The sequence below is a fragment of the Sipha flava genome, unplaced genomic scaffold (assembly GCF_003268045.1).
Source record: "Sipha flava isolate LNK unplaced genomic scaffold, YSA_version1 43_pilon_pilon, whole genome shotgun sequence".
NCBI lineage: Eukaryota > Metazoa > Arthropoda > Insecta > Hemiptera > Aphididae > Sipha > Sipha flava.
In genome coordinates, this window is record NW_020273171.1 from 1,573,430 (window position 1) to 1,593,755 (window position 20,326).

Sequence of the window (20,326 nt, forward strand, 5' to 3'; positions counted from 1 at the left end):
TCAAAACATAACTTTTAATATATTTGCTGGCTACATTGAGTAATTACTCTATGACCAGCTGGCATGCTTGTAACCATTACGAATCACACTCTCGTTGGATACAAAAATAGGTACAACACTTCCTTGCATTGAATACGGATATTGATAGTTTACAACCATCTGAATTCGAGAATTCGATACAAAATAAAAATATCGTTTATCAAATCAGACTGGGATAATAATATAATTATTTTCCGTGACCACAATCAAAATAATGTATGCGTGAGTATAGAATTTAGTGAAGTTATTAGTTACTTAATTAACTACTACGTAGCCATGGTGTATGGTCAATGAAGAAATCATTTTTCGGTTCAAAAATATTAGATACATCCATTTTATTGTTCAGTGATCCACGGTAAAAATTGGTTTGTTCGTTGGTGTTTGATATATTGTATCTTATAAAACATATTTTCATCAACGATCAACAATCTTAGTCGTACAAAAGACTGCTGTCAAGTACAGATTACAGTTGAAAGGTATTATTTAATTAATTTCATTGTTTTCTAATTAAAATATATTTTTTTAAATTGTTTTAATGATAACTATTGCTAAAGCGTATAGTTGTGCATGATGTTGTTTTAAAACTAGATATTTTACTTCACGTATGAAGTAATTTTATTAGACCTGTTGGTTTTACTCTAAGATTTGTTTAATTTATTCTATAGTAAAGTTTTGCCTCCAGAATCGTTTTGTATTCATCCATCTACTGTTAAATGAAATTACACAGAATTTAATTTATAAATAATTATATTAAGGTTATAAATAATATTTTTTTGCGAGACTATAATAATATAATTAAATCAATTATAAGTAACTAGTAATTATTTTTAAAACAAAATTTTTGCCCCTCAAATTTTGGCCTTACCTATCTCCTAAATTGATGGATAATAAATAGTAATTACATAATTTAACTATAGATCCCCTGTATTAATTTATGTTACTTATAAAAAAATTGTATTTTCAGAAATATTAATTTTTTCAATTAATAACAACTATGGAAGCTAGTCTTAAACCAGTTGTAAGTATTAAATGTTGTATAATTTAAAATATTTGAAATTCAATGTAATTATTAATAACATTAATCATACATACAACAATTATTGAATCTTACTAAAAATGTGTATTATATATTTATAAATATATGTCTAAGTTAATAAAATACAATTTATTGTACTGTTGTATATTTTTTTTTTAAGATATGTTTCATTTTATTGAATTAATCTTATTTTTAGAAAATATTTTGAATTATTTTTTTAAACGATTTTACTTTAGGAAATATTTAATTTGGTACGATCAATTGTCCAAAATGTAAATATTAACAATTTTGAGGAAATGGCACACACAATTATTTCCATACCACTGAAAACAATTTATATATTTGAAAACATAGTGGATATAATTTATTTTCGGGTATATAAATATTATTAATAATTATAACAGTTATTAAATTTATTGTTTTACTTATTTAGGCTTTAAATAGACCCGATTTTACAGTTTTATATGCAAAGTTATGTGCATACATGGCCAATCATGCTGCATTTAACAAACTTCACAATTATAAAACTACTTTTCAAAATGTTTTAGCACAAAAAATCTTCGATATGTTTACCTCATATTATACTCGTACTCCTCAGAATGAAGTACATAAATTGAAAAAAAATTTTATGAACAGTAATATGGTAACTAGTTATATAATTTGTTAATATAATAATAGTATTTTTGTGATTATATTAGATTTTATAATATAATCTATAATTATTAGTCTTAAGTCATTTCAAGCTTAAGATAAATCTCTCAGTACTGATACTTGCATAGTTAATTTTTTTTTATAAATAAACTGATTTGTAACATTTTAAATCAAGACTTATTCATACATAATATGATTTAGGTACCCAAATGTATATTATATAATTAACAATAATAGCTAATAATTAAACTGACTTGAGTAGAACTACTCAATCAAACTACTAAAACTTAACCATTCTTATTTGCTTTTGACTAAAACCAAATTATATTCAAATAAATTTTCCACCGATTGATAACATATGTTTTTTAATTTAATTATCAAATAATATAAATATTTTATATATGTTATAGACCCCATCTTTTTTCAAGAATATATTGAATAGTTTTCATTTCCAATATTATAAAAGGTCTTTAGCCCATTGCAAGTATGTTTTCAAGTAAAATTAATTAATAATTTGTATATATTGTACGAAATAATATTTTTATAGATTTATCGGTGAATTATTCAAACAAGGGGCTTTTACCGAAAAAAATATATTGTCGTTCATTCACGAATTGATGAAAGTAAAAGATATTCTGAATATTCATTGCTTATGTATAATATTACAAATAGCAGGACAAAAATTATCAAAAGTAATAACCAAAATAGTAAAGTATTAGGAAATTATAGAATAAATAATTTCTTATTTCATTTTTTTTAGACTCATAATTTGGACGGTATAGTACATCATATTTTATTATTTAAAAATGAAAACACTGTCCTCATAAAAATGTCACCAACTCTTCAGTCTTTGATATTCAAAATACAAAACTTGCATTTAAAATGTTGGATACATGAAGGTAATAATGTCAATTTTCAAATTATACTTTATAAATACTATTGTTCATTAGAAAAAATGTACTATTAAGTTACTACATTTATTTTAACAAATTTTTTTAAAATTTAGTTAGGTTTTATAATATGTTATGTATAATTATAATTTTTTTTTTTTTTTGTTATAATATATTCAACAGTTTGAATTTTAAAATTTCAAGTTATGCATTTTATTTATGTTTAGCAGTTATACAAAGTTGTAACATTACTTTCAAATTGTATATTAGAAAGTAGGATAAAATTATTTTGTAATTTTGTATTAGTATAAATTTTTATGCAGTAATAAATAATTGCTTTTAAAATTTTTTCTTAACAATGATCAGTTTGCAATAATGATTCCTTCAAATTTTCATAACGAAGACATCTATATCATATTTTATTAAATTAAATAAATAATATACAAGAATGGTACATGATATCTTCTGAACAGTTTTAATTTAATATATTAACTATTAACTATTTTAATAACTAATTTTTTACAGAACCTCTTAAGTTAATTGAGGACAATGAACAATATATTTCCTTTGAAAATTTGCCGGAGCAATTAAAACAACTATATGATCTTAAATCATATACAGTAATGGCCCAATGTATTATTGATGAATGTATGGCTGTTCTTAACGGTTTTGACAAGATAAATATCAATGTATGTAGTAGGTTTATTTATTTTATTATCAGTATTTTAAATATAAAAATAAAATAAAAAATATAAAATAAGATGAAGAATATATTTTGATTATTGTATTACTATTAGATTGTTATTATGAAGAAGAATAATAAATAATTATTCCACATTTTTTATAACTCATCAAACAAATCCACTAAGACATCCTAGATATCGATCATCAGAAACTTGAAATTTGAAATATCTATTTCTTACTAATATTAAACTTTTTTTTTTACACAAATATCTTAAAACATATAATTATTTAACCATCAAAGTTTATATTATTATACATTATAATACCAATAACTTTTTGATTACACCTTATGTTTATTTATTTAAAAATATTTACAGGAAATAGTACATTCGTTAAAATATATCAACTCGTGGCTACATTACGATCAAGTGTCATTCGTTGCTTCTATGATACTTATAACACTAAACGAAGACCAAAGTATTCGCCAAAAGGCTGGTATACTTTTAAACTTATTTATTAAGAAAGGCTTGTTATTAATTGATTCGGTTTTATCGGGGTAAATATAATAATATAAATTTTCTGTATTGTACATTTTATTAATTATTATTTTCTTTTTATTTCATATATTAGAATTGACAAAATAATGGATGACTCAGAATTGAAAATAGAACTTCCAAGATTATCAGATTTATTATTTGACATCACTAGTAGGATTACATATCTGAATTAATTTTGTATAACTTAATTTATACTGTTTTGTATTGTATATTCTAATTGCTTTTTACTTGAATTTAATATTTTTAAATCGAGGTTTTGTCTAAAATTTTTTTTTGAGTTATTATACAATTTTCGTTGGTCTAAATGTGAAATAAATTATTATTGTTAAATAATCCATATTTTAGTCATTACCTACTAATCTTTAATTTCGCATTTTTTGAATACTTTTGGCATAATAATCAAAAATATTCAACTGCTTACATAAACAATAAATTGAATTGTTAATTTTTATTTTTTTTTTTTTGAGATTTCACATGTCTCTGTTTTTATCATTTTTGTTGATTGTATCTCATAGGCATTCTTGGCTGTGATAAATTTCTATAAACTTAATCACAACCGTCGATCAAACATGTTTAAATTTGCCATTGTTTTTATTTTATTAGTTAACTACTCAATCTAAAAAGTAAAAAAATATAAGCACAAGTTTAAATTAAGATATATATTTAAAAAACCACAAAATAAGAATATATCATAATAATCGACATGAACGGATTCATACAAGTTTCGAATGTTTGATAAAAATAAACGCCCAAGAGATTTGAAAAACTATGTACATTTGTTGATAGTTTTAGAAGCCAATTATCGTACCAAATAATCTCGGCACGTGTAAACGTGAATTCTCAAAAACCGCGTGAGTTATTATCATGGTGTAAATAATCATGATATGACTCTCGAACAAAAAATCTTGTATTCGATAATCGCATGAAAGATGCTCGAATGGTAGGTACGAGAAATGAGAAACTCTTTCCGTGTAAATCCGTTTAGACTTATTAAAGTATTAACATTTTTAAAATATAAATAATAGTACACCAGATAAAAATAGTATTAATTTTATAATCGACTAATTTATTGTATAAACTGATATACCTACCTGCATATTGTAAAATTATAAAAACCTATTTGATAATAGAAACGAAATCGATATTCGGCAGGTCGGTCGACGGGTGGAAGAATAATAACATATATCAACTGAAATTATAATATATTTTTTTTTAATACAAAACTATATGAAATCTTGGAGTACTGAGAAATCAAATGTGCTCTAATTCTGTGTTTGGAAATAATATATGATATTCAACCATAATTATCTTGACTTATATCTCTTCTAGTTTTTTTTTATCCACGAATAGATCAACTATAGATATATAATACTAGTTCACAAGCTTTTCTTCCTATAATTCTAAGACAATTGTATAATTATATAAATTAAATTCTAATTCATTTATGTATACATTTTTATTAATAATATAAATTAAGTTAATAACAATTCATTTAAATTTAAAAAAAAATAATATAAGTATTTATGCTTTTCATTGCGACATTAAACTTTTTGTAATTATTATAAAGATGAATTATCACAAAAACAAATCAATTAGGTAAATAATATATCCTTATATAAATATGTTCTAAATGTATAATTCAATTTAAATAGTAAACAGTATGTCCGAGGTTAGTAATTATAATAGCTGTGCACTTGTGCTTAATAAAATACATTACATGTGTTGAGTTATTAAATTATACAAAATATAGATAAGGGGTGTGTGGGCCGTGGGGGAAAAGGCCCCCCACAAGTTTACCCTACAAATTTATTTTGAACCCCCCCCATCAAACATTCTCAGTTACGCCACTGCTCCACCCAGTGGTGTATACAGTTATACAGTGTATACACTAAATATTTTCGGGAGGGGCTTCTAGGTACGCCCTTGCAGTAGATACTTATCTACATTTCATTTAAAGAATGTCCCATAACCTGTGCTTGACTTGGCAAAATTTAAGAACTGGGACTCTATTTACTTTAAAAAAAAGAACGTCTCCAAAACTGGCTGAGCGTTATGATTATAGCGTAATAATAGTAGGGGGACGCTAAAATTTCTGAAAATTAGTTGGGGTACTCCGTCCCCCTGCGCCCCCCCTAAAGTCGAGCACTGCCCATAACTATTTGACAAAAGCAATAAAAATTGTCTCAACTGATCACATTATTTACGTAATTGCTATAGTAAGTATAATCCTGTATTTATGAATAAAGGGTATATGATGTGGTACTTGACTATTTAATATACATATATATGTGTCTACTGCACTATTCCTATAATAAAATATGCTATGAATAATATGTATTATACAATTATAATTTATTTATTTATTATATAATTAACTCTTAATAGTAAGCATTGAACCATAAATTGAGAACCTTAAAATATTTTAAAGAACTATTGAAGTACAATTGAATAAAATAAATGTAACCAGGTTAAAATCATTTTTCTATTTTTATTTTTTTATAAAATTATTTTCAAATAAGCATTAAGTACCATTAAAATATAACAAACGTTTAAAATAATTTTCAAGTTTTTTGAAACATATTGGGGGGGTTGTTGTAGCCCACTAGGCATCCCCTCTATATACGCCATTGCCCCACCCGTAAAACCTCCATTTCTTTTGAGTTTTATCTCCGTGTACATTGTATGTCAAGTGTTTACTCTAATTTACCTAGCTAGGGAATAAAGCGGCAATTGCTAAAGTATTCTAGAAACTGTGTACACTTAGAGATTATATGTAGACAGTTTTACCTAGAGTAATTTTACAAGAAAAAATCTAATGTATGGGTTAGGTAGCGTAAAGCTAATCCCGCGACGCTGATTGAGAAACGATGAAATGGATGATAGCCTACGGATAAAAATAATTAATGTAAATATGTCATTAAATTAGTGTGAGGCAAATTTACATCACAGTCAATGTGAATTGGTTTGCACGATACATCGTAGTTACTCCATAACTATATAGTGTTAACATACAAAATGTAAGAGGGGAATCAAAATTTATAATTCATAATTTTTGAATATTTAATTGTATAATTATTTAAATGTCTATCCTGTTTGAAGTGAGTGAAACATATAATGGCCGTCGTTGTTATTATTAATAATTATGAATTTTAATAATCACGAATCAATGTTTAAATTAAAGACTATCTAACGTTGATCAACCAGACTTAGCAATAACAATTGATGGACTACTTTGAATTGATTTTAGTTTGGATATTTTAAGTCATCGAGTACTTCAGAATCCCGAAACACTACAACGCTAATGAATTAATCCAGTAACGCAACTGTTGCACCGTTTACTCCAACAGAGTTAATAGGTATTCGTATCGTATAATAAATAATAGTTCATAATTCAAGTCGACTTCTAAGCGAAGGTCGTAATACGACAAAAACTGAAATTCGTAATTTCCAACGGTAGATCCTACAGAAAACCGGTAACGGACCGATCCATGAATTTTAATTCGTACCTATTACTTAGTAGGGATGTGTCGTTCATGAACGACCTAGTTCAACGAACGATTGGTTGATAAACGAACGATAAGAATAATTAAATCGGACGAATGACGACCCGTTCGTTCGCGAACGACACACCTCTAATTCAGTCAATCCGTGTATCGTTCAGTGAACGATGAATGAACGAACTACTATATCTAACTGAACGAAACTTCAAGTTCCCAATTTCCCATTCTCAATTAAACAGAACTACGAGATATACATTACATAAGCCGTGTATCGATCAGTGAACTAGTTCAATTAAGTGAACGATGAACGAACGAACTAGTTCACTCAACTGAACGAAACTTCTCATCCCTATTACTTAGTGCGTGAGCCGACGGAGAACTTATATTTTTTATTTTTCAAACGACATCGATTATCCTTTTATCACGCAGGCAACCAAAGTCCGAGATAAGAGATATGCCGCAGCCGCGGAATGGCAACAGCACGTCCGACAACCGTGTCAGGCTGACCGGTTGGCGACGCCGCGGCCGGTCGGATTGCCCGTACAGTGCGTGCGAGTCGCGGGGAAACGTAATCGTGGACCCGGGGTTGACGTTCGGCCGATGTCAAGGAGTATGCGTTTTCGTGCGTTCCGAACGCGACCGCCGTCTCTCGAACGTTCTAGAAACTACTCACTCATTCGATAAAACGTCGTGCATGTCATCCTTTCTCGATCCGCATTCATAGCTTTGCAGTTGTGTTTTGTCGGCTGCGTGTATCCTGACGCTCAAACCGTGAACAAACGGCTATAGTTCTACATTTATATATATATATATATATATACACATACATATACGTTTTGGTATAATCGACGAAACTGAAATAGTTAGCAACCAGTTTCCGCAGCAAGTCGCACCACACATCGAGTTCTCACGGTTCGTTTGTTTGGCGTTGTATTTTAGCCGGCACACGCGTTCAATGTAAGTAAAAGTCCTATTTTCCTAACGCGTTATCTTCATCGCCATTGTCTCGCGCGCGTTACCTCGCCGCGTGCCAAGCTAAAGCTGACCCTGGTCGCCCGCAACTGTGCGTTCCGATTGATTTCCCGTTAATCATTAACCGTGCGCACGCTATACTTCCGCACGGTTTACAGGCGTTCGTTTCGGAAAGCTGGTTATCGCCATTTTTTTTTATTTTCTGTCTTTTACTCGCGCGTTACAATTGTCGTCTGTGACTCGCTTTTGTTTCGCGCTCGACGCGATCTTAAACCTGGTCCGGCGGAAACAAAAGGAAAAATCACGTTCGGTTTATGCGTGCGTGCGTCGTAAAACGACCCATCGATGTTATTTCGTACATATGAATTTTATTGAACGTATAGAAGACGCAACGCATCATATGAACTGATACGTTTGTTAAGTTCATTTGCGATGGCCATTTATTTAATTTTATTCGCACTAGCAACCAGACTACGTGAAAATCGATAATTGGTCGATATTCTGTGCTTATTTATGTGTATGCGTGTGTGTGAGTTGTGACATTTCTTTGTTGTTCAGTTGGTATTTTGTGTAACTTCATTCTTATGCGTTTGCATATTTTAGGATAGGATTTAGGAAGAATGAATTAAGGTTTTGGTCGTTGTGAAATGTATTCCGATCGATTTTCTACCCATGTGATTGGGTGTCCACACTACATTGTCGTCGTCAGTGAGGGTTGTCCCCACGCATGACCTTTTTTTTTTTCAATTGTTTATTATTTATATCATACTAGGTAGGAAAAAACTTATTTGTTAATAAACCCCCTCCCCACCATAAAATGGTTAATTCCACTATCGTTTACCAATAATTTTTATTTAGACTATAATTAACGGTGCTTTAAACTTAGGATGATAATTCTCAACTGGCTTTATGCAGGTTTTAATAAGTTTATAAAATTATTTTTAGTGTTTTCGACTTGACTTAATTATTTAGAGATAGCAATTATTAAATTTGATACTTAGTAGTTACTAATTATTCTAAATATTAAATGTATTAAATTTATTACATATGCAAAACTAAACACAAAAAGTTAATACTTAAATATTTTCGCTTTAACATTAATTCCATATGTATTTTATTGATTAACATGTATGTTATGAACCCCTTTTTAATTGAGGAGTTTTGTCAATATATTTTTAAATACATGTTATATATCTTTAATCTTAAAATATGTTTTATTTTAACATTTATCAAAATTTCTATAATTTTTCTTTATACTTGCCTAATTTTATTTTTTATATAACATATTGATTTTGTTTTTTTGTTTTAATCTAAGTTAAACCAGGGTGGTCCAACCCAAGGCCCTTAATGCCTTTTTTTTTGCCCCCCTCCCCTCAGTTTAATTAGTTATTTATTTTATTAATTTAAAATTAGTCATAATAATATTTTAACTAAATCATGATATTATTGTATAAATTTTACATTTTATATTCATAGTCTATGGTGTTTATGCTATAAAATGTAGGAATACGACAGAAGTTCTCGTGATAAAACTATGGATGGCATAAATTTTATTCACAATCGTGAGCATTAAATATTTCTCTAACCTAAACTTATTCAGTAATTAATAACCAGTCGAGCTCGTTTATTCGTGCACCTGTGCGCATAATATAAAATTATAAAATAAAATATAAATAGTCAAAATATATTTTTTTTTCTTCTGGCGGCCCCCAGTGTATTTAAGAAAATATAAATTTGCCCGCAAACCACAAAAGGTTAACCACCCTGAGTTAAATAATAATGATATATTTTAATAGAGATATGAATAGTTTCAACAATTTGATAACCTATTAGTATTGTTTTATGTATTTTAATTTTTTCCTTTTCTTTAGTGTTTTCACTTTAAAAATAATTATATATGCTTGTACTTAAGAGCTGTGTAATTTAGATTGGCTTTGTGTGGTCTGAGATACAACCCAATTGATGTATTGGTTATATTATTAATTGTAAGTTTTTGTTTCATTCGACATTATTGTACTTTTTTGTTATTATTAATATCTTGATTTGACAACATTGACTCATTGTTTTAATAAACTATCTATAAAATAATTATCTATAGATGAACATTTTAAATAATAAAACTGATTTTTCTGATTAAAAATTACTTTTTATCAATTTTATTCTTCATAATTCTATATTCTATATTTTTTATTGAGTTGCAATTTTTTTAATACATTTTATTTCTGTTCCTGGAATCAAAAATGTTGGTAATTTGATGTTAAAGCTCTATGGTTTTTGGTAGGTATTTTGTTTAAGAAATAAATTGTATATAATTGTTATATATTCTTGAAAATTATTGTTTTTGTTGTATTGAGATTTACATGTATATTAATTATTTATGACTAAGTAGTCTCTTAAGGTTTTATTCTCAGTTTTCAAAATTGTAATTAATAATTGTCTTATTTGCTTAGGTGTTTTACATAATTTTTGTTTTAAAGATTTTTTTTAATTATAAACCTAAATTTACTTTCAACAAAAACATGTAACTATACTGTTATTTAATATTTAATTAGTTCTTTAAAAATCTTTAATTATTAATTTTCTTATTATATTAACTATTTCTGATTTATAAAGCATTAAAAATTATTAAACTTTGTTTCAGACCTTGGTGAAATAATTTAAATTGAATTTATTATCAACATGGTTAAAGAAACAACTTACTATGATATCCTAGGTGTAAAACCTAATTGTACTAGTGATGAGCTCAAAAAAGCCTATAGAAAACTTGCTTTAAAGTATCATCCTGACAAGAACCCAAATGAGGGTGAAAAGGTAAAGAAATATATTTTGTTAAAATCTAAAATTAATTATAAATACTTATCTGTTTTAGTATTTATTGTAAGTTTCTGATTAATTTATACTTCTGTTTTAAACGTTATAGTTCAAACAAATTTCTCAAGCTTATGAAGTATTATCTACACCAGAAAAACGTAGATTATATGATCAAGGTGGCGAACAAGCGCTTAAAGAAGGTGGAGTTGGTAACTCTTTCTCTTCACCTATGGATCTGTTTGATATGTTCTTTGGTCAATTTGGTGGATCTGGTGGTCGTGGCCGTGGCCGTCATGGACCTCAAAAGGGCAAAGATGTTGTTCATCAATTGAGTGTTTCTCTTGAGGATTTGTACAATGGCTGTGTAAGGAAATTAGCATTAGAAAAAAATGTTATTTGTGAAAAATGTGAGGGTAGAGGTGGCAAAAAAGGAGCAGTCGAGTCTTGTCCAGCATGCCAAGGTAGTGGAATTCAAGTGCAAATTCACCAATTGGGACCAGGCATGATCCAACAAGTACAGACTATGTGTAGTGAGTGTCGTGGAATGGGTGAACGCATTAACCCTAAAGATAAATGTAGGACTTGCAATGGAAAGAAAGTAAGTTTTTTTTTTCTTCTAAATTTATTAATACACGTGTATTATAAATTAATAAATATGAATTTTTAAGGTTGTTCGTGAGAGGAAAATTTTGGAAGTGAATGTAGACAAAGGAATGGTAGACGGTCAAAAAATAACATTCAGTGGTGAAGGTGATCAAGAATCTGGACTCGAACCAGGCGATATAATTATTGTGTTAGATGAAAGAGAACATCGTACTTACAAGTTAGAAATACTTTTAAATAATTTTTAATACTTTATTATGTTTAATTTATAATATAGATATTAATATAATTATTCTTGTAATTAAATAGGAGAAGCGGAAATGATTTGATTCTTCGTTTAGAAATTGAATTAGTAGAGGCACTGTGTGGATTCCGTAAAGTTATTAAAACATTAGATGAACGTTCTTTAGTAATAACTGCTATTCCAGGTAAATTAAAATGAAATAACAACATTTAAAATAATATGAAATTACTTAATAATGGGTTTTAGGTGAAGTTTTGAAACATGGTGATGTGAAATGTGTTATGAATGAAGGTATGCCTCAATATAAGAACCCATTTGAAAAAGGTCGTTTAATCATCCAGTTCCTGGTTAATTTCCCAGAAAAATTGCCTCCCCAAAAGATAGATCTTCTTGAATCATGTCTTCCTCCTAGGTAAGAAACGCGTTATTAAATTATTTTCATAGTATAAATGAGATGAAAATAATAAAATACGCTACCATAAAATTACTACTTAGAACTAAAAGCCAATATTTAATTTGAGCTTCAATTAGTAAAATATAATTTATTTTAAACCTCAATGTGAGAAAACATGTTTTATTTATATTTAATTATTAGCTAAACTATTAATATTATAATTTCTTAACTAATATGTTAGTTATTAATTAATAATAAATGTTAAATTTCCTTAACATTCTATGTTACATTTTAATTTAATGATTAATTTGTTACCTAAGTTATTTTGACCTACTTTAGATAAAAATAATTTTGTTAAGGTATCCATCAGTGTTTATTAAATACTAATTTGTTTATTTTTTATATAGACCAGAAGAAGTTATTCCAGAATCATCTGAAGAAGTTACTCTATCAGAAATGGATCCTGATTATGAATCTAGGAGGCAAAATAGACGTGATGCCTTTGAAGATGATGGTCCTACTCGAAATGTGCAATGTGCTTCACACTAATGTTTTCTTCTTAAGTCAATATTATACAGTACCATGTTATCTGTACTCATTCCGTTATAAGACACCGAGCAAACAAAATTTGATAACTTGTGAAAAATATTAGACCTTAATTGGATATACAGTATTTCTTTCCTACTATAATATATATCGTATATATTATATACCACTTTTTTTTTAATCAAAAGTTAGAAAATTCATTTAATTGCTTTCTGCTGATCAATACATTAGTACACTCCATTTTTAGTGTTACTTGATTTTAATTTGATAAAAAATGATTTTCATTTCTATTTTACACAGAATCATGTATTTATTTTTTCCCTTTACTAATATTAGTATTAATTATTATTTCTATCCTAATTGATATCATGGTTTTAATATAAGAACTTATGTGTTATCATTTCTTTTATTGATCATGCAATTTCAGTTGAGATAGAAATTCTAATCAATATTTTTATTACCATTTATGTTATTCCTTTTAAATATTCTTCATTTTTATTAGTTGGTTGATTTCCAGTGTAAAATGTTCTTAGCTTTAATGGTTAAAGCATGAACTTTGATTTAAGTGTGTACTATGATATATTTAAATTAACATGAAATCAATAAACAACTTTATTTAATTTAGTTATTTCTATTTACATTTTTGGATTTTAATTTGCATTAAATTAAGTTTTTAATCAATAATAGTAAGTATTAAGTAATTCAATATTTAATTTTTTTTTTTTTTAAGGAAATTGGCAAATAATACATCTGCCACCTGGAAATGCTGTTTAGCAATTCTTCAGGTAGAAAGTAGTGTTAAATGCCTAATAATATGTTTATTCTGTGTGGAAAATACAAATGAACTAATCATGTTACTCTGAACAGTAAACCAGTGGTTTTCAACCTTTTTCAAATCATGACATCCAATTTATATTATATTAATAAAAAATATTATTTGTATTATTAATAATATAACATGAACAATTCTTAATACATATGCTCCAATAAATTAAATAATATGAAAATGTGTATATTAGTAATTTTATAGTTTTAATGGAAACTTGTGCTTGAATTTTTTACTAAGTTTTCATATTAAGTTTTTATACAAGAAACTGCTACTCTAAGGTCTATTTTTTTAATAAAACTGATTATGAAAGAAATATATGCATCTAAAATATTAAAATACATGTATTTGGTACAACTGTTGATATAACCAGATATTAGAATGCCAATCCAATGAAAAATTGTGACCATGATCAATAATCTCTCATCAGATAATACTACTATTTTATTCAATATATTATTGTATATACGTAATAATTAGATAGATTTTCACTATAAAATGTTTTGTTCTGAATTATTTATTCATTATTTTTGGTGACAACTGTTATTTGTCACCTACAGATTGAAAACCACTGGTCCAAACTGATAATTGTTTCTTTTGTTTGGTTTAAATAGATTAAATTGAAAATATATAGGATATTGCATTAATAAATATGAAATCAATATTTTACATTTCAAGTTTAATACAAGCAGAAAGTAACAGAAAGTTATCTAAGTGGTTAAGAATCTTATTAAATTAATAAATCAATATAACAATGAATTTTCAATTATTTTTAGGCAATAACTAAAACTACTTTTTAGTTGTGTGTCGAACTAGACTTGCATGGTTTACCTCATGTTACTGGATATTCAGTATTTTATTGGTTGATTTATTATTGATTGTTTTTGCAATTTGGTAATCTGTGTCTCTTGGAAAACGAGTTAAAAATAATAACCGAAAAAACTGATATTTTATAATAAAAAATCTTATGTACATACATACAACTAGTTCATGAATAAACTACTTGGAGGAAGCGTTGATTTGGATTGTTTTGGGCCTTATTTTTAGACTACATTTAGAATTTGACTATGAACATAATAATGTAAATTTGGAAAGGCTGTTCTTGAAACTGTGATAAAACACTTTCTTTTAATTATATCAATTATGTCAATTTATGTTTTATTAACATTAGTGAATCAAATAAAAATAAAAAAAATTTTCTGATTAACATGAAGATTTTTATCTGGATTTAGTAATTTTGTTCACGTGTGTATGTAAATATTACTTATGTGTTTTAAAGATCAGAAATTGATTGTTATGGATCTCATTTAAATATATTTTTTTAAATTTCTTAAACAATAGCAGAATGTTATCTATTTTTGTATTAAGGTTGATTAAATATGTTAACAATGTTAATTTTAGGGGCAAATGTTTTCTACAATTTTTATTATTTTAAAAATAAACCAATTTCCTGCAGCCTAATTCACTGTTTCATTAATCTGTTTTTTAATTTTAATTACCTATTATAACATTTTTTAAGGATATTAGCTAATTTTGTTTTCATTAATAACATTCTTTACATTTTTCATATACTAAAATAGATGAAATAAAGTTTTTTTTTTAACTTCTTTTTAAAATAAACTTTGAAAAATGTCATCTTTAAATTAAATATTTGAGTAAGTACTTTAAATACAAATTATTCTTCCATAATAAAATGTAAAAATACTTACAATTTTCCCTGAATCCATTAATTTTATTACTGTTTTCATCTAATTAAATTTTTATATTTACAAATATATATGGAAAAATTCTGAACAAGATTATAATGTGTAAATATGGTAACCAACTTAATCCAAGCTGAAATTTATCTGATTAAAGAAAATAATTTAAAAGAAAGATCATGATTGGCTGTACACATAAGTTGGTGTAAATCTAAATTTTGAGATCACTCATTATTATTGATTTTCAATAGCAATTAAATACATTTCATTTTTAGAGGAAAAAGAGATTTTTTAAATTTTGTTTTAATTAAAAAAACGATATAAATACCTAGATAAATGTTATAGTTTATTGTTCAAATAAATAATTTACTCTAAAGGAGCACTAAAAAATGCAACACTTTTATCCTCTACCAAAATTACTATACAGAATACTTAGGGTATATTGTTGAACAAAGACTACTAGTTTACTAGAATATTTAATAAATAAAAACCTGTTACACAAGAAAATAAATAAACAAGTTTTATATTTATTTTTAAAATATTTATATGATTTAAACATGAAAAGTAAGCAAGGATGCGAGGCAAAGGGTATTGATAAAGTTAGTAAATAATATTGGTTTCATTCAAATAAATTATATATTGATATTTTCATGGCAGTCATTGGACTTTTTGAAGCACATAATATGTTATGAGGCTCGAGGTCTGTGTGAAATGCCTATAAGGATATTGGAGAAAAAATAAATGTTATGCTTGCCTGTAGTCGAAGTGTCTAGGAATATTATTGGGAGGGTGAGGGATGTTGAGTCTTACAATATTCTTAAGTTACCAATATGTCTGAATCCTTTTAAGCATGTTTGTAGTAAGATCCCATGTGACATTTCCATACTCTAAGAGAAAACATACGAGTGTAGAGTAAAATGACTTAAGGGGAAACATCAAATGGGAAGTCTGATTACACATTTTTGTGTTTATTCATGACATTATTTAACGTTGGTAATTGCTTAGAAATAAATATAATACAATAAATGTCAATTATTTTTATGAACCAAATATGTTTTGAAAAATTATAATTATAAATTTTTGATCTGGTGATTTAGGAAAATCTGTCATCACATTTATTTCATAATAAAATAAAATAAAACACACTTTTGGTTTAAATATTTTATCAATAATTAAGTATTTAAACACAACTTATATAAAATATTTTCCGCTTAACCCAAAATGTACTAATCAAGTAGTACAAATAACAATTTATTATTTCATGATAAAACATTTCCATTAATTAACATTCATGTACAGCTTCAATCATGGCTTTTAAATGTTCCGGATCAACATCAGGATATATACCATGCCCCAAATTTGCTATGTATCTTTTCTTAGTGAATTTGGACACCATGTCTTTAACCATTTCTTTAATTTGGTTTGGTGGACCATACAATGAGCACGGGTCTAGATTGCCTTGGAAAGTCTTATTATTACCAACAACTTTCCTAGCTTCAACAGGATCTATTGTCCAATCCAAACCAATTACATCGTATTCAAATGTAGATATTTGTTTAATAGCATAGTGACCCCCTTTGGCAAATACTACCATTGGTACACTTTTATCCTTTAATTCATTTTTAACACGAGAGCAAATAGCTGACAGATATGGACCACTGAATCTAAGAACACAAAAGTTGAATTAATTTTATTTCATTATGGCGTAATATAAATTATTTACTTGTTGAATAGTTCAAGATTTAAATATTCTGCATTGGATTCAAATACTTGTAACATTTGAGCACCAGCTTTTACCTGTTCTATTAGATATTTTACAATAACGTCTGTAAGTAATTGTAATAATTTTTTGCTTTCTTCTGGATATTTATACAACCATTTTTTGGCTTTAGACATTGTTTTGGAACCACCACCTTCTATCATGTAACACATGAGAGTCCAGGGTGCACCAGTAAACCCTATTAAAGGTACCTAAAAAAATATTACTTTTCATTAAACAGTAAGTCGGTCAGATGTTGTAAAAGATTCAGAAGATGAGTTGAAAAGGTTTGGTAATTATTTTCACATGCCATTTTAATAAAAACTATTGGTTATAATACCAGGTAATGGTTTGAATATGTACAGAAATAAATCTCGTCATTTATTAAACCAATATGTAGAGTGCTTAGTGAATGATAAAATTTACTGGTGTTTTACCTTGCCATTTAACCGATGTCGAGTCAATGTTATCGCTTCAAACACATATCCTAATTCCTGTTTGACGTCAACAGACGAGTTCAGTCTGTCTAAATCTATGGGTTCCTTAAGAGGATCTGGAATAACAGGCCCAACGCTAGGTTGCATTTCAACTATCATACCCAATGCCTGCACAATCACCAGAATATCACTGAAAATAATAGAAGCATCCAAGTCGTACCGTTGAATTGGTTGCAGAGTGACTTCGCAGGCAAGCTCAGGTGTTCGGCATATGGTGAAAAAGTCATAACGTGATCGTAACTCTCTAAATTCCGGTAAATATCTACCAGCTTGACGCATTACCCACACTGGAATACGATCGACTTCTTCACCTCTAGAAGCTCGTAATATACGATCATTTTTTAGTGCCGGAAAATTCATACTGTTAAATTTTATTTAATACAAATAAACAAAATAATGTTAAATGGTAGTAAAAAGAGAGAATATGCACCCCGACTTCTCAAACGGTAAATGTTAAATGGTAGTAAAAAGAGAGAATATTCATCCCGACTTCTGAAACGGTGTATATAATTATGCTCTACGAACCTCTAAGCCATTTTGATGATCTGATAGCCACTGATATGTTAACAAATTTGATAAAATCGTTATCATTTTTTAAACGTTTTGTTCTTAGATCAATAAATGATTATATGATCTAAGGCAGTGCTTCCCAAACTTTTTCGACTCACGGCGCCCTTTTTGATTTAAGGTTTTTTCAGGGCGTCCTTCTCTAAGTCATAGCATGACTCATCATAAGGAAAATGTTAGACCCAATAGTATTTCATCACAGCGCGACGCCCTTGTACAAACATCGCGGCGCACCGGGGCGCCGCGACGCACACTTTGAGAACCTATGATCTAAGGTCTTGTTGAACTAAATGTTGATTTACTTTTTAAATCATTAGTTATTAAGCACGTTATGTAACACTTATCACGTACGTGAGGAAAGTAGTATATATTCATACTGACAATGTACATTTATTTACGATAAACGCTAAAATAAATAGATAAATAGCGATAATGTCAATAATCTCATTATAGTTAGTTTAATAATAGGTAATAGTTATTTATTTCATTATTTATTATTTCATTGTATGTAGTTGTTCGTGGTTTTTAGATTCTCTTCATACGTAATTATATTATTATAATCAGTGGCGTACATACCAGGAGGGAGGGAGTGTCCGGATTCAAACCCCCCTAGGCCAAAAAAAAAAAAAGAATTTTTTTTTATTATTGATGGCGTGTAATATATTCGTAATTTCATTATTACGCTTTGAACTTAAAATATACAATTATACAAATATTATGATAGTTAAATAATTATATTGATAGGTGTTTAAAAAGTCTTGTTAACTATGCTGTTTTTATATTCCAATAGCTATTAATTTACTGTAATATAAAAGTAAACTGTAAATTGGTAAAAAATGTTGTATAAAAGTTATTTATCTTATTTATTTGTGCAACGAAAAAAAAAAGATAAAGATTATTTTTGTTAAACCCTCCTTTCTCCCCAAGAGCAAAATTGAATGTACGCCACTGATTATAATATAATAATATTCAAAGTAGGTTAGATCTACATTACACCAAACGTTTAGACTATATACTAATATATTTCCTAATAATAATAATAATTACAATAACTGCATTCGCCAGTTTTTATAACTAACCTAATACTAAACTGATGAATAATTAAACAATTTGCCATTGTTATTAATAGAGAATGAATGTTAAAAGAATTTAATTTTTAAAGATTTTATCGAAAAATTTGCTTCTTCCTTCCAGATGTCGAATGAGACTGATATAATTAATAACTATCATATCCCAATTTGAAGGATTTATTTTTATTGATTTTACGTAGTTATTAATTATTAATAAACATTTTTTAACTCTTAAGAAATTATGTTTTATTATTTAAATAAAATGCATTACTTAATTATTGTATATTTTATAGTAAATAAATTATAACAGCCTAGTATTTTAGTTATTTAAAGGTGGCAATTTTTCACAGGCCTACAAGCGAAGAACAAATAAATACGCCTCTAAGAGGTTAGGATGCATAGCTAGGGCCGGATTTAGGAAGGGCCCAGGCCCCAGGCACCTCACAAAATTCAATTAATAAGAGGCCCCCACAAAATAATTATCTTTTTTTTTAATTTTTCTAATAATTTGCAAAAAATTTATATTTTTTTTTTAAGTTTGACAAGTGGCGCTATTAGTGTGTGATTAAACGAATCACTAAATTGAGATTGGTAATTTTTTACCATTACAATTCAATTATTAATATAATTACTCAACTACAGTGTTGAGTGATTAATCGTTAATCATAATAGTTATTTGAATTTCAAAAATAATATTATTTCGTGTTTGTTGTATTAATAAAAATAGATGACTTTAAAGGTCACTTGTATTTCCTTATTAATTATATTAACATTTTATAAATCTATATTAATTATGATCAATAAACAAAATTGATGTGATAAAAAATTAATAGCATTATGAGGGAATAATCCATCAGTAATATAATTTTAAAGTTTAAGTTACCTACAAAGTATATAGATCAACTAAAAATTCTTATACCTATTTCAATCTTATGTGGGCCCTTGGGCCCCACAACCCTGAATCCGACCCATTGCATAGC

The 20,326-nt window shown here is 27.4% G+C and overlaps 3 protein-coding genes across 4 annotated transcripts; 2 read left to right on the forward strand and 1 right to left on the reverse strand.

Annotated features, from left to right (window-relative positions):
- LOC112689358 (eukaryotic translation initiation factor 4 gamma 1-like) lies at positions 1-4,068 on the forward strand. The gene is made up of 9 exons (XM_025563032.1): positions 1-1,057; positions 1,312-1,449; positions 1,509-1,718; positions 2,137-2,210; positions 2,274-2,418; positions 2,487-2,625; positions 3,142-3,305; positions 3,678-3,856; positions 3,931-4,068. The coding sequence occupies exons 1-9, from the start codon at positions 1,034-1,036 to the stop codon at positions 4,028-4,030; spliced, it is 1,173 nt and encodes a 390-aa protein (XP_025418817.1). The 5' UTR covers positions 1-1,033; the 3' UTR covers positions 4,031-4,068.
- Positions 4,069-8,052: 3,984 nt separating this feature from the next.
- Positions 8,053-13,167, forward strand: LOC112689345 (dnaJ homolog subfamily A member 1). 2 transcript variants are annotated; one of them, XM_025563010.1, is made up of 7 exons: positions 8,053-8,314; positions 10,971-11,140; positions 11,250-11,738; positions 11,809-11,963; positions 12,053-12,171; positions 12,234-12,399; positions 12,789-12,930. In XM_025563010.1, the coding sequence occupies exons 2-7, from the start codon at positions 11,009-11,011 to the stop codon at positions 12,928-12,930; spliced, it is 1,203 nt and encodes a 400-aa protein (XP_025418795.1). In that variant the 5' UTR covers positions 8,053-8,314; positions 10,971-11,008. The 2 variants fall into 2 exon arrangements, with proteins under 2 accessions (XP_025418795.1, XP_025418796.1); XM_025563011.1 differs by lacking the exon at positions 8,053-8,314 and having other exon boundaries at positions 11,009-11,140; positions 12,789-13,167.
- Positions 13,168-16,664: 3,497 nt separating this feature from the next.
- LOC112689312 (uroporphyrinogen decarboxylase) lies at positions 16,665-18,274 on the reverse strand. Its single transcript, XM_025562958.1, has 3 exons — positions 17,650-18,274; positions 17,177-17,424; positions 16,665-17,117 (listed from the first exon to the last, which is right to left on the reverse strand). Exons 1-3 carry the CDS (start codon positions 18,067-18,069, stop codon positions 16,736-16,738), a joined length of 1,050 nt encoding a protein of 349 aa, XP_025418743.1. The 5' UTR covers positions 18,070-18,274; the 3' UTR covers positions 16,665-16,735.
- Between the last annotated feature and the right edge of the window lie 2,052 nt (positions 18,275-20,326).